The sequence below is a fragment of the Myotis daubentonii genome, chromosome 2, assembly GCF_963259705.1.
Source record: "Myotis daubentonii chromosome 2, mMyoDau2.1, whole genome shotgun sequence".
NCBI lineage: Eukaryota > Metazoa > Chordata > Mammalia > Chiroptera > Vespertilionidae > Myotis > Myotis daubentonii.
This window is the reverse complement of record NC_081841.1, coordinates 57,679,169-57,700,086: the sequence shown is the minus strand read 5'-3', so window position 1 is coordinate 57,700,086 and position 20,918 is coordinate 57,679,169. Positions and strand designations below refer to the sequence as shown.

Here is a 20,918-nt window from a genome sequence, read left to right as displayed (position 1 = left end):
ACAGAAGAGAGACATAGTAGCAGCCTTTGATATATAGATACAGAGTACAAAGAGATACAGAGTAAGAGAAGACATCAAACATAGTATAGTCGAACAACAAGGGTTGGGGAGGGAGTTAGCATCAGAGACCACAGGTTTGCAGCATGCTGAGAGAAGAGGCCTCAGTCCCTCTTAGAAACTGGGGAGAAAGAGAAAGAGGTTGTGAGCAACCACCTGCAGCCCAGCCACCAAATAGGGACAGGGTGACATCTGTACAGACTTTGCTTTACAGTTCTGTCCCTTTAATACCAACAACCGGACACTATCCTCCCAACCCTCCTCCTCCACCCCCGATTTTCCTAACTCCTCCTTCCCCATTCCTACTTCTTTGCTTCTCATGCCTTTCTGCCTACATGTGCCGGGCCTACTGTCTTGGAAAACCCCTGGAGACGGCTCGGTTTGGATGCAGCCCAGTAGGAGACTGGCTGTGCTCTCTCATTTCCAGTCTCCAAGGACCCAAAGTGGACCAGAAAACAGGATCACAGTACCCAGCTCTGGGCCCTAAAGCAATCGTGGCCAGGAGCTTGGCGACACACAAGAACCAGGAAGGTGCCTGCCTGTGCTGCTACAGGAGGGGACCTGGGGACTGAGGTGGAGAAGGGAGCGGGGCTTGGAGGTGGCGACACAGCTGTTTTCCACCTCCACTGAGCAAGATGAGAGAGGAGTGCTAACAGTCCTCTAACAAAAAATTAGACTCTTGGGGTATTTCCTAGAACTCATTGGTAACATACAGATATAAGGAGAATAGGACACAGGTGCAGGAATAAATCAAACATCTCCTTTACTGGAGATGTCTTAGAAAATACCTATCCACCCAAAATTATTTTAAGGTGGCAGAGGGAGGGTGGAGATGATCTCCCAAGGTCTTCTCGGTATCTACCCCAGTTCCCGGACCTGTGTGTGGCTCTGAATCCACCCGCTCACTTCTTTTGACATGTGGCAGTGACCCCTAGTGGCAGAAAGGCAGTCCCCTGGTTACTCCTCTGGCCAAAAGGAAAGTATACCAGTGAGGGGGAAGGGAGATGAGTGTTCAGAGGACTTGGAGCAGCACAGATGTGGCCCCCTACAAGGGAAAGGCAGGAGTTGGGGACAGCTATGTAGTAAAAGTTTTGAGATTATAAAAAAGTGGAAGAAACAAGAGGTGAGGGCAAGAAAGCAGGCAACCTGAGGCTGGCCAGAGGGAGAGGCCTGAGCTACCTGAAAGTGCAGGTACGCAGCAGTCTGTGTGGGAGATTAGCTGGCTGCTGTCTCTTGGTGGAGAGGGAAGATCTTGGCCTGGTCCTCAGCCTCATAGCCGCATGGCAGGTCACTCCTGGAAGAAGAGACCCAGCATACTCACAGCACTGTCAGCTCCGTATATGAAAGCATTCCTGTCACCGTGCTCTCACAGCATTCCTGTGAGGCAGTGCAGGGCGGGACTATTCTGGTTTTACAGGAATACAGGGAAAAGCAAGGCCAGAGAGATGGGACTGACTTGCTCAAGTCACAATGTTCCCAGAGGTAAGAGAGAAACCAGGGCATCAAGTGTCCGTGGCATTTTCCACCAACCCCCGTCACTGGGATGGGGAGAAGCCTCAGATGGGATTGGAGGAGGGGGCAGTGTTCTGCACCGAGGCAGGGGAGGGACTGGATCTCCTGGACAACACAGTGATGACAAGAAAGATTCTCATTTCCTCCTCCTTCCCCAGAAGGCTCCAGGGAACTTCTAACTAGGGCATGAGGGACATTTAATCATTTCTTCTGGTCCCACCCAGAGAACCCAAGAGCAGTGGAGACGGGTGTACCTGTTGTCATTGATATCTGTGGCATTTCCTGAAGAGATCATCATTGAGAACACAGGATTAGAAGAAGAAAAAGGAGATTGGGCATTAGAAACAGTCTCCCCAACCCTCTCTCCTAACTCCTTAGTGAGAAAGGTAACACTCTTTGGAGCCTAGCTGCCATCGGGGTCTGTGGCGCTATAGCTACAGCTGCCCCTGCTGCATCCTTATGCTGAGAAGAAGCCTCCCGGGTCCCTCCTGCGGGAGAGGAAGGTCAGGGCGGGGACAGATACTGTAATGGGGGGATCGACTTAGAAGAATCCAAGCCCCTGAAGGGATGGGCAGGGTGCCAGCTGTAGGGACAGGGTCACTTACACTTTTCAACTTGCCCTGGGGACCCTAAAGGCTGGTGACCCGTCTTTCTCACTCACCGTTGTCCATGCTGGCCTTCTGGTAGGAAGCCAAGGTGCCTCCAGAAGACATGGCCCCATTGCTGGCACAGGAGTTTGCAAAACTGGATGGAGCAGAGCAGAGAGATGCAGCCTCTGGCACGCACGCGCACACACACACACACACACACACACACACACACACACCCCAGCCCCCCAGCCCCCCCCCCCGTCACTATGCCAAGGACACGTCCACACCCTCAGGGATGGAGCCATACACCCCGCCACTCCCCCGAAAATAGAAAACAAACATGGTCGATGGCTGGGAAGGCAGATGCCCACCTTCTAAGGATTAATGAGAAAGAATTAATGAAGCTACTTAGGAGAAGAATCACGTCTCCCCAATTAGTGACCAAACCTTATGCCTTATAGGGTCTTGGGCTGGGGTTCCAGCTTACGCCCTTGGTCACTTACTACGTATCTGAGGTGGAGCTGGGTGCAGGCTGCAGGTACAAATTCTGGTAGTTCTGGAACAGGCTGTTGGTATAACTGATGCACTCGGGGCTGCGGGTGCCGTAGGGGTTGGTGGGTGAGGACGCTGGGTAGTGGCCAGGCCGGACGGGTTTGGCTGTAATAAAGAAAGGAAAGTTGGAGTTGACCTGAGTTGCTTATAAGATAATTTACTTTTATGTTTTGGGGGGTATGGCTGGGGGTGGGCAGGTAGAGTAAAATCCAATGATGTAGTTCTTGACAATTAGGAATTTCCCCAGACGGTAACCCCACCTTACCTATTGCCATCCACTCCTCACTCACCAATCTGGGCAGAATGGCCTCTCTTGCCCGAGCTCTTGTACCGAACGGCCTCCTTAATGCGGTCTACCTCCTGCTGGTACCGGCGCTTGTCCTTCATGGCGCCCTCCTTGGCCTCCTTCAGTGCACCCTCCAGGGCCTTAACTCTCTCAGCCGTAGCCCTAAGTCGTTTTTCCAATTTAGGAAGCTCACAACGCAAATCTGCATTGTCACGTACCAGCTGCGGGGTGAGCCCAAGGGAAGAGGCAGAAAGAAAGGCAAGTGACCCAAGACAGAGCCAGCCATGGAGTGTGGGGTGCAGGTGGGGAGAGAGAATAAAGAAAAATTGAGTCAGAGGAGATGGAGACCACGTTTGTTTTCCCAAAAGCCTCATTCCCTTTACCTAACTTGCCGTTTTAGCCAGTTCTTTCCTTCTCCCTGAGCAAACGATGGTCAGGCATTATGAAACATCACATTGTTTTCTGGGCAGCAAAACGTGCCAACTCCACTGTAGCCCAGAACTCCTGTGATAGGGCCTGTTCCAGTCTCCTCCTAGCCTAGAGATGCCCACCCCCCTATCTTCCAGCTTGTGCCAGACCAACAGCCCCAGGGCAACCATGGGGATGAGGCACCCCCTCACCCAGGATGGCTTTATGGGCATGCACAGGGTGGGGCAGCTGGAGCACAGTAGCAGTGTGCAGGGTGGATATGGCATTGAGTGCAGGTGAGGTACAGTGCAGAGCAGGAGCAGAAGCTGGAATACAGGAGCCCCACTTCCCCTTCGACCCCCACACATACACACAATGCTCCATAGGAAGGAAAGAAAATGTTTGAGACTCACAAACATTTGTGCTCATTACCTTCACAGTCAAGGATTTCCTGAGCTGTCCCTCCCCCCCGTAAATTAAGCTACAGGTAGCAACCACCTTGAAGCCTGAAAAGATGTCCTGACCGTTTTTACAGGGCCTCACACATGACCAGGGGCACTGTAGTTGGCCACAGAGCCGGCCTTGGAAGAGAGCTGGGAATCAGTGTGACTGGCAATGCTGGGAGAAAGGACAGAGGTAGAAATACTTCTGCACCCCTTTAATTTTGGACAGTTTACAGATTACAATGTTTTGCTGGGGCAATAAGTTAGTTCAATTAGTAACAGGTTGTAGCCTTCGCCATTTAAGCTCCGATTAGTGAAGACGTTTCTACATCTCATTTTCCTTTTTAGCCTAGTGTCCGCTGAGGTAGGACATTTTGAGGAGTCCTCTCTCCTATGAGTGAGTAGCCTTTGGGATTTGGAGCAGAGGCACGGGCTTCGCTGGGGAGCGGGTGGGCGGGGGGGGGGGGTCAGCCTGTGGCTTCCTGACGTAGCCACAGCATGGATGGGCATGGAGGACATTATGCTGAGGACATAAGCCAATCTCCAAAGGACAGATACTGTGTGACTCCACGTCTACGAGTGGTCAAAATCATAGAGACAGGAAGGAGAATGGCAGGTGCCAGGGGCTGGGGGAGCAGGGAAGGAGTTATTGTTAGTGGACACAGAGTTTCAGTTCTACATGATGAAAAGAGTTCTGGAGAAAAAATGATTAGAGTGGTAAATTTTGTTATGTGTATTTTACAGTAAAAATATTTGGTGGGAAAAGCAATATAATGTGCATCTTGATGGCGAAGGAAAATGAACACGCAGAAATTAAAAAGAATGGCAGAACTGATAAATGTTTCTTCCCTGTCTTTCAACTTTCCTATAATATTATATATTTTTTTAATAAGCAAAGGGAGCTGAAACCCGTTTGGCTCAGTGGATGGAGCGTTGGCCTGCGGACTGAAAGGTCCCAGGTTCGATTCCGGTCGGGGGCATGTACCTGGGTTGCGGGCACATCCCCAGTGGGAGATGTGCAGGAGGCAGCTGATCGATGTTTCTCTCTCATCGATGTTCCTAATTCTCTCTATCTCTCTCCCTTCCTCTCTGTAAAAAATCAATAAAATATATTTTTTAAAAAAATAAGCAAAGGGAAAGAGATGGTAGCAAAGTCCTCTGCGAAGCTCAAATAAAACAAACCCTGCAGACTACCACTGGGCCACAGTTCTGTGTTTTTTGCCATTATTTTTTTTTTAAATGTACTGAGTGTCTACTATATGTGCTGGACAGTGTACTGGGAGGAAAAGAAGTTTAAGGTCCAGTTTAGTGAGAATATGAGCTTAAATGGAATTTTAAAGTGGATTTGAAAAGAAGGGAATAAAGTTGAGGTAAGGGTTTATTTTATGAATCAGTTAAAAGAGCCATCTGACTGCTGCACCTGTCTTCAAGGCTCAGCTATTTGGCTCTGTCTGCACCAAACATTTCCTGTCCTGACCCCTTTGGACTGCCCACCTACCTCCCCACCCCATACCTTTGACACCCAGGCATCCACCTAAGGAACCGCAGCAGCAAGGAGGGCGACAGAGAGGCAGTGACTTAATACACAGGGCCGACTGGGGCTGAATGGGGCATCTAGAGCAGTGGTCGCCAACCGGTGGTCCGAGACTCACTGGTGGTCTGTGAGGTCCGAAAGGTTGGCGACCGCTGATCTAGAGGACATCATTGAATTTCCCTGCATGCCTGCCCCAGGCCTGGGCCGATGGAGTTCTCTCCGTCTCTCCCTGTGAGAAAGCCCAACTGCCCTGGCGGCTTCGTGTCTCGCTGCTTTCTATCTCTGGCTAAAATCTGACCAGCATCCCTTGTGTATAGTTACAGCCCATGCCTCTAAAACCTCTATCCATTTCAACCTTTCACTCCAACAACATAGGCCTGGGGATTCCACTGGAGCAAAGGCAGGTTGGGAGCTTTGAGGAGGGAAAACAGGCATGGAACAAAGAAAGAGGTGAAAGTGGAACCAAATCTGGTATAAAGAAGGCATTAGTGGGAAAGGTAAGGAAAACATGCCAGTAGATTTTCCTAAATCCAAGGGGCCTCCGAGGATTTGGTATCCCGGGCACCTGGCCTCAAGAGTTCTCTTCACTCCTTTCCCCCACTCTTACCTGTTTGTGAACCTTTGTAAGCTGTTCCAGGTTGTTCTCAAGAAAGGAAATCTTCTGCTTTTGGGAGTGAATCCCCCCACTGTCCTCGGGCTCCATCTCTGCACTCTGATTAAAGACAGAGGGAAAGACGTGGCTGTCCTGAAGCCAAGCAGGTCCCACCCAGACCAGGCCAGGCCGGCCCACAGGAGACCAAAGGGCCGGGGACCTGAGAACAGGCGGAGAAGATGGGGGCTAGGAAGAGCCCGAGCGAGGATGGCACTCACTTTCTTGACTCGAGTCGTGACGTCTTGAACGAACAGCTTGCGAAGGTTGTGGAGGGTCTGGAGTTCACGGGCCTGGAAAGAATGATGAAAGACTGGGGTAGCCAAATACCAGGCCAACCTTTTACTCTGAAATTACTGGGCCCTTCGGTCTATCCAGTCAGGTGAGTCACTCATCCTTTAGGAAAAGAGGGTCCTAATTATGCCACAGACTGACTTTGCAGCGGGCAGGAGGAATGGGGATAGGAAGAATCGGGGGAAGAGACGAAGCCCCCTCCTCCCCGCTAACTCAGCACAGACGGGAACCACTCACAACGGTCTCCTCCAGGCCCTTGAGGTCCTGCTTGGACTGCTCATGTCGCTCGTACAGAAATCTGGGGGAGGAGGAAAACAGAAGATTCTCTCAGGATTCTCCTCCCGCCTCCATTCCTTTTACATTCATTTTTATTACCTATTATACAAGTTACCCATGTTCACTGTGCAGAAATTAGAAAAGGTGGAAAAAAGAAAAGATAAGGAAGACGAGTTTCATAAAAAGCTCATGATTCTATGACTTACAGATCAAACCACCATTAACATGCTGGTGTCCTTCTTGCCAGACTCATTTTTCTATTCATGTACATCCCATAAATATTTTACAGGACCATTAACATACTGTTTTGTAACCTGCTTTTTACACTTAACATCACAAACATCTTTCCCTGTCAGCTAATATTCAATAGAGGTCCCTTCTGAAAGTCTCCTTTTTTCCCCCTTCCCTACCCCCTCAAATTACTCTTTGGAGGCATTTGCTTCCTGTGGTCACCATATTCACATCTACATGCACCCTGCCTCTGCTGAGTCCGTCAGCCTCTGTGGCACTCACGTCAGCTCCTGGAGTTTGGTGCTCTTCTCCTGTTCTTCGTTCTTCAGCTTCTCATAGTCGGCCTGAAGCTTCTCCAGCTCTAACTGGAGCTTCTGGTTCAGGCTGTGGAGGGCAAGAGGTATGGCGACAACCAAAGGATGTGAATAACGGAGAAAGGGAAGACCAGCTCCTCAAGCATCTTCCCTCTTGAACGAGTGAGTCCAGTTAGATTTGATGCATCTCCCTTCAAATGGAGGCAGGCTCAGGCCACTGTTTCCATGACAGAGTAAGGAACCCTGAGCTATTTAGTCAGAAGAGCCTCAAGGATTGGGACGAGGCCTTACTCCTGTACCTCCTAGAGTTGGGCTGCGAAGTCGTGTCATTGTTGGGGGAGTGACACATGGAAGTTAAAGAACAGGATCTGAGGGAGCACTTGAGTGGGCACAGCTGGGCAAGAGGACCAGGTAGAGACCAGAGCCGCCCTCGGGAACTCTTACTCTTTGAGCTCATCAATGGTCTTTTGCTTCTCGTTGATCTCGTCCCGGAGCCGGGCCAGCTGCCGGTAATGGGCCTCCCGGTGACTCTCCATTTGCAACTCCAGGGCCTTCTACAAACAACACCACCCCAAGCTCAAAGCCAGGTTCCCCAACACCAGCTCAGTGAGGGCCAGCACAGCCCTGCCAGGCCTGCCATCCCCACACCTTCCCTACTCACCTTCACTTCGTCTGCATCCTGTGTGTCCGGCTCCTTGTCCTTCAAGGCCACTTCATGCACAGTTTCTAAAAGAGGGAAAGATGGCTCACACCGCACCTACCTCCACCAGGACGAACTTCACATTGTGACCAGACCTCAAGGCAGGGCAGGGCTCATCTACCCAGAATGGGCCCATAGGGGTGTTCTTCTGGGTTAGGACAGCCCAGTTGGATAGAGCAGGGACAGAGACAATGGAGTGTTTATGGTTCGTGTACAATAAGCTACATGCAAAAACTTGCTAAGTAGCATGTGAGTTGGTCTCATGCTTTCGGGGAGTGTGCAGTTGGGTAGTTTCTTTCAATGTTTGTCACTTTCAACTCCCTGCCCCCTCTGGGATCTCATATCCCGGGATGGATGGGTTGGAGGTTTAAGAAGGCCTCACCTTGGGCCTGGAGCTTGGCCAGCTCATCACTCAGGGAGTCATAGGACTCTTCCAGGTGCCGCTTCTTTAGCTCCACGCTCTGCATGTATTCCGTAAGCGAGCGGATCTTGGCCTCGTGCTGGTGGGGGAAGGGTTGGCGAGAGGAAGAGGATGGATGGAGCAAAGGTCACCACTCTGGGCAGCGCAGACCTCTGTAAACTCCAGCTCTCTTCCCAGGCCCTCTGCTCCTGCTATGCCTTCCATGAGGATGCAAAGTCAGGGTCCATGCTTCTAGAGATCCTTTCTTTAGACCCCATCAGCTTAGAGGCCAGTATCCCTGCTGCGCCTTCACTTCTCGGGCCCAGACCCTCCCCTGCTACCCCAGCTCTTCTGTCCTTGACTTCAGTTGGCCCTAGGCACCTGACATAAAGGTAGGTGCTAGGAGTTTTATCTCATAACCACAGAGTCACGCTCTTTCTCCCACGGCGCCCAAAGGCTCTCAGCCTCTGCCACTCACCTGCGAGATGAGGAGCTGGCAGGATGAGAGCTCCCGCCCTGTCACCTCCATCTTGCGATGGCATTCAACCTGGAGGTTCTCCAGCTGCCGGCACCGCTTGACCACAGACTTGACCTCCGATTTGATTTTGCTGATGTAGAGTCGGGCCACGGTGAACTCCTCCTCAATGGCCCCACTGATCTCCACCGGCTGAAGGGGGCAAGCGAGGGAAGAGGTGCTCTGCTGCAGGAAACCTTTTATCCATTCCCTTCCACTTTGCTTCTCCCCACACACACACATGCACAGGGACTCAGGTGGGACAGGTGTTCTCCGATCAACTTTTAGTAGCTCTCTGTCACCTGGCATGTCACGCTAAACCCCTCTCCCTGCATTCAAAGATCCAATCCCAACAGTCACCCGCTCACATCTTATAAAGCAACATGATTTTCTTTTTCAGTCAAACAGTTCTGCTTGATCACCCACATGGGTCATTGTCCTTGCCACAGATTTGCATATACCATTTCTCACTCTGTGCCCCCATCTCTAACTCCTGCTATAACCACATCGCCATTGCTGCTGCTTCCTTTTCTTTTCTTTTTTTTTTTTTTTTTAGAGAGACTTTTCATGAGAGTTGATTTGAGCCAAACTGACCACATATGCCAGAGAATGGTCTCATATGCTGTTCCATTGCTTCTTTACTTAGCACCCTTTAGAAGGTATATTTTCAGCTGAGTCTATGCAAGCCTCTACCTGTTTTCCTGGGTCTAGTTTGAGGGCGTGTTTCCTGGCTCTGTGGCCCGCCTCTCTCAGTGTCCCTGACAGCCCGGATTCTCCCGTCTTGCATCTCCCACCAATGCCCAGAACAGAAAAGACCAGAACAAAACTGCTGCCTCTTTCTCCACTCACCAGCTTAATCTCCCCGTTGCCCACGATGACACTGAACTCACTCAGGTCCTTCATCAGCCCATTCAGCACCTCAGCAATTCGTTTCCGCTGGTGTCCACTGACTTCCTGTAGCCGCTGCAACTCAGACTCCAGGGACAGCATGGTGGCCTGGGGACAGCCCCTCCGTCATCCCATCGCCATCTTCCTGTTACCCTCCCCAGCCCAGGCAGAGGCCTCTCCCTTCATGCATGACCCTGATGGCCTCTGTGTAGAGAACACAGACCCTGCAGAAGGGCCTGGAGGAGAGAGGGGTCAGGAGGACAAAGCGCAGGGAGCAGCTGTGGGAGGGTCTCACCACACTGAACATCAGTGCAAAGTGCAAACACAGTGCAGCCCGGAGGGAAGCAATAGTCCCTCTGGATGTAGAGGATGTCCTGAGGCCAGGGAGCTCCTGGGCCCCAGTCGGCCACTCACCACCTTCTGAGACAGCTCATCCACCAGAAGCTGGTTCTGCTGGCTCTTTTCCTCCACCTCCTGGGACTTCTGGTCGTAGTTGACAGCCAGCTCCTCCAGGGCCTGCAGCACTTCCTTCACCTCATCCTTCGCAGCGTCATTCTCTGACTGCAGGTGGCTCAGCTCCCGCTGGACCTTCTCATTGTCTCCTCGAGTGGACACCAGCAGCTTCGAGGGAGAGGGAGGCATGTGAGGGCGTCTGCTGCCAGTGACCGCTCTGTGACCCCTGCTCTAGGGAAGCTGAGCCCCCGCCCAGGCACAGCTCTAGGAGAGAGGCAAGGGCCAAGGTAAGAGTCCAGAGGAAGTGGGCTCTAGGCTTCTTAGGAATAGGGCAACAGAATGAAGAAGCACCGAGATGCCATAATTTGAGCTTTAAGCCAAGCCCCAATTAAGTCCCCAGACCTCCATAGTTTTAGGGGTGACTAAACCCTAGCAGAATGCCCCTTCTCCCATCAGATTGTAAGAACGTCCTTTCTATGCCTTCCAGGGATGAACACAACCCCCCTCTCCTCTCACGTCTTCCCTCCTCCCCATTACCTCTTCCTGGTCCAGCATTTGCTGCTTGAGCTTCTCGATCAGCTGGCTCTGCTGGTTGATCTCGTCGTCCTGTTGGAGCAAGGCGGACAGATGGAGTAAAGGGATGGACCTCTGGGGTTGAGGGAGAGACAGGATGCGAATACAATCCAGATTGTTTAGGTTTTGAGTTTGAAAAACACACAAAACACCATATCCTACAAAGACGTCTGAATTCCCTCAATTTCTTTCCTCAACTGCCCTCACTTTAAATTCCTTTTTTCCTGGGAGCTGGTATAATCTTGACAGTATGTAACAAAAGCCTTAAAATATTCCTATCTTTTAACCTAGAAATCCCCCTTTATCACTACATTCTATCCAAATCACTCAAAAGCAAAGTCTAACGCAAAGTTAATCATTATAATAGCAAAAACAAACAATACCGAAGAAAACTAGAAGCCCTGTAGTAAGTGAATGGTTAAATACATTCTAATACACAGACCGTTAGGCAGCCATTTTAAAATACTTTTATGAACAACTGTTAACAAAGTAGGAAATTGCTCCTGATAGAATACTGAATGAAAAAATCTAATGCAGTTACATACACAGCATATCTCAATTACATGGTATATGCACAGAAAAAGGCAAAATATTAATAGTGCTATTTCTGAATGGTGAGATGGTGGGTGATTTTACTTTCCTTCTATGTATTTGTGTTTATCTCCCACATTTTCAATAATGAGCATTTACCCCTCTTAAAATCATATACAGCAGTATAAGCTAATTTTTTTTTTAATCCTCACCCAAGCATATTTTTCATTGATTTTTAGAGAGAGTGGAAGGGAGAGGGACAGAGAGAAACGTTGATGTGAGAGAGAGAGACATCAATTAGTTGCCTTCTGCACGCATCCTGACCAGGGCTGGAGGAACCAGCAACCAAGGTACGTGCCCTTGACCAGAATCAAACCCGGGACCCTGCAGTCCATGGGCCGACACTCTATCCACCTAGCCACACCACTAGGACGTAATTTGTTAATCCCTCACCTCTCCTTCCACTGGGCTCATCTCGTGCCCTGCCCGACTGTCCTCACCTTGTCGTCCAGCTGCTTGTAGAGGCGGCGGATCTCCTCCTCGTATTTCTGCCGCTCCTCAGGCGCGATGCGCACCACGATGGAGGAGTTGTCGTTCACAGGGGTCTCCTCACAGATCTCCGCTCCCAGGACTGCATCCTCACCAGCCAGGCGCTCTGTCTCAGGCACATTCTCTCCTGGCAAAGGGGCAGAACAACGTGAGGGGTGGGAGAAGGGGAAGCTGCATCCACCAGTCCTTCTCCCTCACTGCTCAGCACCAAGACCTGCAGGCCTCCATCGCTCTTGCTAAGTGGACCTTTTCGGGGGTCGGGGGACATGGTAGTCGGGCTCTCTCCCTTTCTCTGATGACCGCCCCACTGCACCTCGCCATGAACACAGCCCTCCTTGGGGATTGGCCTGCCCTGAAGAGCCACCCCAGACAGGGCTCTCTGGCTCCCTAAGTCCCTCCTCCTCCCACCACCTCTCCTGCCCACAGAACTCCTCTCTAACCATTGCGCCAACGGCTCAGCTCAGCCTCCAGTTTTGCAATCGTCTCCTTCTGAGCCTTTGTCTTCTCCTTCTCCTTCTCATATTTCTTCTTCCACTGCTCAGCAGTCAACTCCAGATTCACTGAGGCGGTGTTCTTAATGGTCTTTGCCCTGGGTGAGGAGAGGGGGTCAAGGTGAGGAGGTCTCCCTTACGGCTTGCCTGATGCTGGAGAGCGAGAGCGGCGGGGGCTGGGGACCCTGCCACTGACCGCTGCCCAAACATCAGGGTGGACTTGGTCTCCGCATCGTTGTAGCTGGACGGTGAGCAGCAGATGAACATAGTTGTCCGGCAGTTTCCTCCCAGAGAGTCCTGGAGAATCCGTGTCATTTTGCTGTCGCGATATGGAACGTAGCTTTTCTGGGGGAGGAGGGAGATGTGAATGAGAAAAATAAATTTAACAGGGGAATCAGAAAGCAGAGTGGTGGGCCAGGGATCGGGCAATCCATGAATAGGGGCATGGCTAAGGGCAGCGTTAGGGGAAGGTGGAAGATGAGGGGGAGCTTGAGGGTGAGGAGACCTGTGGACACTTACAGTGCCCTCGGCCAGAGCAGAGATCACGTTCCCCAGAGCCGACAGGGACTTGTTGATATTCTTTGCCTCGTCCAGCACGGCTCCCTCTGCTCCAGTCTTGCTGACCTATCAGGGCATTAAGGGACAGCTGTGTCACGAGCCACTGCAAAGGGAGAGGGCTCTCGCCACCTCCCTTTATAGGGGGGCTCAGCCCAAAGAGGGGAGAGGACATGGAAAAAGGACAGAGAACAGAGAAGGCCCTTCCTCGATTCCTCTAAATTCTTTTGCCAAAGACCACCCCCTCCCACCTATATATTATACATATTATATGATCCCACTATGTGAAATGTCCCGAAAAGGCAAACCCGTCAAGAAGAAAGTAGGTTATCCCTATGAAGAATTGAGGGTGATCGGCATAGTCAAGAAATGTATGCCCACCTCATCTTAATTTTCCCTATTTGCTAAACAAATTTTAGATTGTCTGCCGCTCTGTACACCCCAAAGTCTAGGAGCATTAAGATGTGTCAGTCATAAAACCTGAGACATCAGATCTGAATACCAGCACCTATTAAATTTGGCATTTTCAGGTAAGAATGTACATTTGCTGGGTATTGGTAACTCTTGAAAAAAGTCTTCAAGTTCTAGTTTTTTGTAGGGGGCATTCCTTAACATCTCGTGTAGACTACTGAAACTTAGTCTGAAGCACAACTTGGCTAAAGTTGGTTTTAGGACCATGTCCCTGACCACATGGAAACTCGGCTCTAAGCCCATACATTAAGAAAGTTACACACTTTATTCCAAACAAATATTGGTTTGTCTGGTAGCTTTAGAGCCTTACTCAGTTGAGATTCTCAGTTAAACATTAAGTCTGTTGTAACTTTGATAAGTATTTCCGCTTTTGTTATTTAGTAGTGGTATATTTGTGTGTGTGTGTGAAATGTCAAATCTTGTGACCATTTAAAAAGTAAAATACATTGTAATTTAAAGTGGGGGGGGGGGGGAGAAGAAAGTAGATTAGTAGTTGCCAGGGGACTGGGGAGGGGATTGTTAATGGGTGATGAAAATGTTCTGGCCCTGGCTGGTTTGGCTCAGTGGATAGAGCGTTGGCCTGCAGACTGAAGGGTCCCAGGTTCAATTCCGGTCAAGGGCACATGCCTGGGTTGCAGGCTCAATCCCCAGTAGGGGATGTGCAGGAGGCAGCCAATCAATGATTCTCCCTCATCATTAATGTTTCTCTCTCTCCCTCTCCCTTCTTCTCTAAAATCAATTAAAAATATTTTTTTAAAAAAGAGAAAATGTTCTGGAATGAGGGGTGATGCTTGCACAACCTTGCAAACATCCTAAAAACCACTCAATTACACACTTTTAAATGGTGAACTTTATGGACTATGAATTATGTCTCAATTTTTTAAAGTTAGTTTGATTTTAAGAAAAGGACGCCTCCCCGCAAGGCTCCCTTCCCTCCCCTCCTGACCCCCACAAGACCCTAACCTTCTCACTGCCAGCCAGGTCCACCAGGTACAGCTTCCCACTGAGCTTCTGCTCGGTCTCCATGTTCTCCTGCTTGATGTTGATAAGGAAGATGCTGTGGCTGCGAGAGCTGTGCTCATTCATGTCTGCAGGAGGAAGGGAGACACAGTCCTGGTTCCAGCCCCTGTGGACGGAAGCCCTCGGCCGGGCTTCGCCTGACCACTACCCCTGCCAGCCAAGAGAGAGGGTCCCACCACTACGTTTCCCAGGCAGCAGGGTCGCACAAAAAGGCCCCTCTCTGCCCGGCCGGTGTGGCTCAGTGGTTGAGCGTCGACCTATGAACCAGGAGGTCATGGTTCGATTCCTGGTCAGGGGACATGCTCCATCCCCAGTGTGGGGTGTGCAGAAGGCAGCCAATTGATGATTCTCTCCCATCACTGATGTTTCTATCTCTCTCTCCCTCTCCCTTCTCTGAAGTCAATTATATATATATATATATATATATATATATATATATATATATATATATATATATATATTAAAAAGGGTCCCTTTTTCTCTGGAGGACACTTTTCCCTTGCTCTCTCATGAGTCCCTCAATCCCCACAGGCACAGAGGGGAGGCGGACCCCAGAGTCAAAATCCCCTTATACCCCCACTCACTGGTGACAGCCACATGACGATTCGATTTCCCCTCATCAATCACATCTAAGATCTCCTCTGGGCTGGACACAAAGCGTTCAGTACAACCCTGCAGGGGGCAAATGGATAATAACCCATAAACTTTGATCTGCAGATTAAACGACCTGCCCTTTGACAAAATGACCCTTCTAGATAATGTCCTTTCTGAGCCCCAGACCCTCCCTGGGCCCTGGGCACATCTCAGCCCTCCAGGAGACCCACCCTCCAACTTCTGGGTCACTGGTCTATCCTCCTTCCATATCCACCCACACTTGGGATACTTTGGCCCTACTGGGTGCCCCACCCCCCTCTCACCTTGACAAACGGCACCCGGTTCTTGTCCTCATGCACAGACAGATTTGTCTTAGTCACTGAATCAAGACAATACAGGTGAGCAAGGCCAGCACTTCCACTGCGCGCCCCGCCCTCCCCCCCACCCCCCCACCCCCCCCCCCCCCGCCCTCCGCAGCCTGGAGTCCACTCAGATGGTGGTTTCTTCTATGTGCAAAAGGGAAGAAGACTCCCTGTGAAACCTAAACTCCCTGCACAAACTGAAGACTCGGCTTCTCCTCCTCCAGGATTCCAGCCCCAGGGGTCCAGCTCGTCTCAGACTATTTATGTGCAGGTCTGGGCATCCGAGCTCATCCTTGGACCCTTTTCGTTTTTGGAAATCTTGGTGAGGGGAGTCAAGGGACACAGGTATGGATGTGTGTGCCTTGTGTGCCCTCTGCATCTTGGCAAACAGTGCCTAACCCCAAGAGCATGTGGATCTTTCTTTTCCTTGCCCTTCTCATACCCCCGGCCATCCATTGGGGTTAAACACCACTCACCATCCAGAAGGTCACGAATTTTGTCCAGGTAAATCTCAAAGTAAGAAACCTGGTTAGGGAGAAAGGAGGAGTATAAAGTGAAGAGGGCCTCTCTTAAGTATGAAGTGTCAGAGCGCAGGTAGTTTTAATTTGCAGGTAATTTAAATGTGACCTGCTGCAACAATAGTAGTGGGAAGAAAAGAACAGAAGAAAGTATCTTAGGGGAGAGGAACTGAGGGAACCAGAAGAGAGAGTAAGTTGGGGTGCCCAGCATCTCAGTGAGCTCATACTAGACCAGGGGTGGGCAAACTTGTTTGACTCGAGGGCCACAATGGGTTCTTAAACTGGACCGGAGGGCCAGAACAAAAGCATGGATGGAGTGTTTGTGTGAACTAATATAAATTCAAAGTAAACATCATTACATAAAAGGGTACGGTCTTTTTTTTTTTTTTTTTTTTTTTAGTTTTATTCATTTCAAACGGGCCAGATCCGGCCCGCGGGCCGTAGTTTGCCCACGGCTGTACTAGATCTTCCCCTGCCAGTCCCCATCTGAAGATGCCCAGAGGTCATGCCCTGATCACCTTGATGTGGAACTCAAGGTTCTCATCCATGGAGTAGATGTGGTTGAAGATATCACGGGCAATTCGAGGAATGATTCCCATCAGCTGGGGGTCGTGCAGCTTTCCCTGGGGAGTAAGGGCATGCTAGAATAAGGCTGGAGCCCAGGAAGAATGAGACGACGCAGAGGTATGCAGGTGAACACGAAGGTCATAGTCGATAGGAACCATCCTAAGTGAGGAGATGGTCACTGCCCGTCTACCTTTGTGTGGAAGGGGACAGAACTGAATAGCCCTTTGAACTTTCATTGTTGCTGCTTTTCTAGATCAAAAAAAGAAAACTGGAGTAGTGGGAAGGAGGGTAAGCTGCAACAGGCTGAAGGGATTGCATTAAACGTGCACTAGATCACTGCTCCTCAGTTCATCCTCTGGACTTAGCTACCTCTGGACCAGGCAACCCTTGAGTCCTAGCCCTTCCCGCACTGAGATTTCTTTGTCTCCTATTATCACCCCGTTTCTCACCCTCCATGGAAATCAGACCCTCACCTCCATAGTATGTGTTTTCCCTGAGGATGTCTGTCCATAAGCAAATATGGTACCATTGTAGCCAGCAAGGACATCTGGAAAAGACGGCAGAGAAAGAGGACTGACTGGTGGAGAGAAGTGGGATAGGGAATGGGGAGCCTAAACAAATACATTCAAAAATACATCCATTACCTTTGACAATCTGCATGGCACATGCATGATAAACTTGCTCCTGAGTCGTGTTTGGGGGGAACACGCGGTCGAAGACATAGGGCTTCCCCTGGAGCGGAAATAAAAGATGGCAGCCTTGAGCAGGCAGTGTGTGAGGGAGAGGAAATACTGAGACCTCACCCACCAGCCCGAGGAGGCACTCGTCCTTCAACCATCCATATGCATGGAGGACCATGGCGATGAGGGAAACGAGAGGAAAACAAAATTTAGTATCGGCGCCAAGAGCTGTGTCCACTGGTGGAGGGTGCCATTGAGGAGTGCCACTCTGTGAGATTGTGTGAGGGGGCCTCAGTCTGGGTGTCATGATGTAGCTAGCACCCCACTACTTTGGACCCCCTGCCCTGGGAAACCAAATGGGAAAAGACAACAGGGCATAGGCTATGAAGAGTGCCGACAATTCATTAACAATAAAAATCTACCCAAATTAAAAAATATCTTCCTCAATAGATCCATATGTCCTGATATGCAAAGACTTTAAAAAAGTGTTAAGTGAAAGATACAAAGTATATATGGAGAGAGAGAGAGAGAGAGAGAGAGAGAGAGAGAGAGAGAGAGAGAGAGAGTTCCCTATTGAAATATACATATATTGAGCTGCTAGGATGTTATGGAAACATTAACACAGCTCCCTTAGGATTGTATGAAATCATAAATATGGGTCTACCTTTAAGGAATTAGCTTTAAGTAAGGAGAAATTATGAAGCAAGTCACTCAGACCTTCAGGTACTTTGCTTAATTCAGGTAACATGTTATAAATCATGGTGCTGATAAGAATGCTAAAGGTACAAAATATTGCCCTAGCCAGGTTGGCTTCCAGTGGATAGAGTGTTGGCCCGCAGACTGAAGGGTCCTGGGTTCAATTCTGATCAAGACACATACCTTGGTTACAGGTTCCCTGGCTCTAGTAGGAGTGCATGCAGGAGGCAACCAATCGATGTATCTCTCTCACACTGATGTTTCTCTCTGTCTCTCCCTCTCCCTTCCACTCTCTAAACATCAATGGAAAAATATCCTTGGGTTGGGATTAACCAAAAAAAAAAAAAAATACAAAATATTCACAACCCAAGGAGACAAACAAATAATATATTTGATAGCTAATAATTTTAAAGGGAAATTTTCTGGTAACATTAAATGAGACTATGTTTGCTCTCCATCATGTGACAATTTTCTCAGTCATGCCCAGCCGGCGTAACTCAGTGGTTGATGTCAACCTATGAACCAGGAGGTCACGGTTCGATTCCGAGTCAGGGCACATGCCTGGATTGTGGGACATGCAGAAGGCAGCCAATCAATGATTCTTTCTCATCATTGATTTTCTATCTCTCTCTTCCTCTCTGAAATCAATAAAAATATATTTATTTTTTTTTCTCAGTCTTGTTTTCCTGCCATGCAGTATAAAGCGATTATGACTTAATTGTCAAATTGTTTTACTATAGAGCCCATCCTCACTTAACTGAATTATAAAGCTCTAAGTCTATGGACACCAGAGTTTGGGGGACATGTTTCAATAAAACTTTGCTAGAGCTGGAATGTGCATCAATATACATAGAATTTTTTTTTCTAGAAGGAATTACACAAAAGTATGACCAGTGTTCTTTGGGGAGAGAAAATGAAAGAGAGAATGCTTTCATTTTTCATTTTTTATCCCAGATTGCTGACATCTTTAAACCATGTTTAATATTATATATTTTTTATTAATGTTAAAGAGGGTGAAACAATAGTGCATTATTTGGTTTCCTTCTTGTTACTTCTGTACACAAAAGAAAACTAATAAATATTATTTTTAATATTAAAAATATTTATTTTTTGCCGAAACCGGTTTGGCTCAGTGGATAGAGCGTCGGCCTGTGGACTGGAGGGTCCCGAGTTCGATTCCGGTCAAGGGCATGTACCTGGGTTGCGGGCACATCCCCAGTAGGAGATGTGCAGGAGGCAGCTGATCGATGTTTCTCTCTCATCGATGTTTCTAGCTCTCTATCTCTCTCCCTTCCTCTCTGTAAAAAATCAATAAAATATATTTTAAAAAAATATTTATTTTTCATAATTAAAAATAAAAACAAAAAATATTTAAAAGATTTGAAAAATATGGCTTATAATAAAAATCTACCTGAAATATTTATCTGGTCTCTCTGTGGTGAAAGCCTATGAAGCCCCAAAACAAGAGGAAGAAGCTGGGAAGGCGCTCTCTACAATAAGGGAAAACTGTAAGCCGATAGAGCCGTTCTGGAGGACAATCTATTAAATATTTAAATGTCCATCCTGTGTGTACTCTGTAGCAACAATTGCACTGCTAGGAATTCATTTTACAACCCTTGCTTAAGCACTGAAAGATGTTCATTGAAGAGATGTGTATTAAAGAAAAACTAGAAACAATTTAAACATCCATCAAAATGTTGGTTATGAGACCTCTATATTCTACCCCCATTAAAATAAGCCAGATTGGAAAAAATAATAGTAAGCCAGGTTGGTTCACATATATTAGATATCAAAGATCGGTTAAGTGAAAAAATAAAAACAATGTATATAATGTGATTACATTTTTCAAAAGGAGTATGGATAGAATGACCTCAGGAAAAAGATATGGAAGACTATATACAGAACTGTTAGTGGTGGTTATACTGGAGAACAGAATGACAGGAGCATATGCTTAACTACATTTTTTCTGTGGTATCTAAATGTTTTACAATGACAACATATCGCTTTTATTTTATTCTTTTATTCTTTTTTTATTATTGATTTTAGAGAGAGGAAGAGAAAGAGAAACATTGATGGGTTGCCTCCTACACACGCCCTGACTGGGGGTTGAACCTGCAACCTGGCTATGTGCCCTGCTTGGGAATCAAACCTGCCACCTTTTGGTGTATGGGACAATGCTCCAACTGAGTCACACCGGCCAGAGTCAACATACTGCTTTTAAATTTAAAAAATAAAATATAGATGATGTTATAAAATATGTAATGATATGGCAAGGTATAATAAGCAAAAAATATGGTTTTTAAAATAGTATCAGTGTAAAAAAAAGTATGTAAAGAATGATTCTATTTGTTTTTAAGAAGTATATTTTTTATACTTTGCATAGAAAAAAACATGTTAATAGTGATTATCCTTGCAGAGTGAGGTTTTAGGAGTTTTTTTGTTATTTTGGATTTAGATTTTAATTTTTTCTAGAATAAAAAACCCATAATTTTAAATAATAAAAATTTAAGTTTTTAAAACAACGACATTACTATTCTTACTAAAGAACTCTCATAAATTAGAAACAAAAACTGAACATAAAAAAATGAGCAAGAGCTATTAACAACAGAAGAAAAAATACAAGTGTTCAACAATACAGATGTTCAACATTTTCAAAAAAAAGGAAACTATAGCAGGAACATCACTTTTGACCTATCAAATTGGAAAACAAAAACTTGATTGTAATACCCAGTATAGATGAAGGTTCAAGGAAGTATAATATCCTTGAAATGAGCACCTCGTTATTTTCTGGTACAACTTTTATGGGTGCAATTCAGAAATACATAATCAAAACCTTGAATTGTATGTAGCCATTGACCCAGATATATTTGTAGCAAATATTTACTTACAAGAGTGTTTATTGTCACACTGCTTATAATAACCAGAAATTGAAAACAACTCAAATAGTAACATTTAGGGGACTGGTTTACATAAGAAATTGATTGAATTATGGCATGTACATACATTTTATTCCTTGTTGCTATGTAAAACAATGTCATCATAGATCAATAAATCTCAAAAATGTGTTGAGTGAAGGAACTCAAACACAAAAAGCACATACGATATTATTCCCTTTGTATGAAATTCAATAATGGACAAAACTTATCAATAGTGATAGAAGTCAACATAACAGTTGCCTGGGGTGATAGTGACAGGACCGGGGCACGAGGG

General features: G+C 47.6%; 1 protein-coding gene across 1 annotated transcript in view; it reads right to left on the bottom strand.

Annotated features, from left to right (window-relative positions):
• Positions 1–6: 6 nt before the first annotated feature.
• The window catches only part of KIF5A (kinesin family member 5A), a 28,572-nt gene continuing 7,660 nt past the window's right edge, over positions 7–20,918 (bottom strand). The window contains exons 2-29 of the mRNA XM_059683381.1: positions 16,977–17,064; positions 16,806–16,879; positions 16,284–16,388; positions 15,724–15,772; positions 15,209–15,264; positions 14,876–14,963; positions 14,235–14,359; positions 12,765–12,869; positions 12,442–12,590; positions 12,195–12,343; positions 11,706–11,881; positions 10,639–10,707; positions 10,063–10,269; positions 9,610–9,756; positions 8,725–8,913; positions 8,229–8,346; positions 7,808–7,872; positions 7,591–7,700; positions 7,115–7,216; positions 6,563–6,623; positions 6,253–6,324; positions 5,990–6,094; positions 3,002–3,218; positions 2,663–2,816; positions 2,231–2,313; positions 1,824–1,851; positions 1,237–1,351; positions 7–178 (exon numbers count right to left, since the gene is read on the bottom strand). Of these exons, the coding sequence (XP_059539364.1) occupies positions 1,273–1,351; positions 1,824–1,851; positions 2,231–2,313; positions 2,663–2,816; positions 3,002–3,218; positions 5,990–6,094; positions 6,253–6,324; positions 6,563–6,623; positions 7,115–7,216; positions 7,591–7,700; positions 7,808–7,872; positions 8,229–8,346; positions 8,725–8,913; positions 9,610–9,756; positions 10,063–10,269; positions 10,639–10,707; positions 11,706–11,881; positions 12,195–12,343; positions 12,442–12,590; positions 12,765–12,869; positions 14,235–14,359; positions 14,876–14,963; positions 15,209–15,264; positions 15,724–15,772; positions 16,284–16,388; positions 16,806–16,879; positions 16,977–17,064 (2,970 nt within the window). The 3' untranslated portion in view covers positions 7–178; positions 1,237–1,272. The remainder of the gene's footprint in view (positions 179–1,236; positions 1,352–1,823; positions 1,852–2,230; positions 2,314–2,662; positions 2,817–3,001; positions 3,219–5,989; positions 6,095–6,252; positions 6,325–6,562; positions 6,624–7,114; positions 7,217–7,590; positions 7,701–7,807; positions 7,873–8,228; positions 8,347–8,724; positions 8,914–9,609; positions 9,757–10,062; positions 10,270–10,638; positions 10,708–11,705; positions 11,882–12,194; positions 12,344–12,441; positions 12,591–12,764; positions 12,870–14,234; positions 14,360–14,875; positions 14,964–15,208; positions 15,265–15,723; positions 15,773–16,283; positions 16,389–16,805; positions 16,880–16,976; positions 17,065–20,918) is intronic.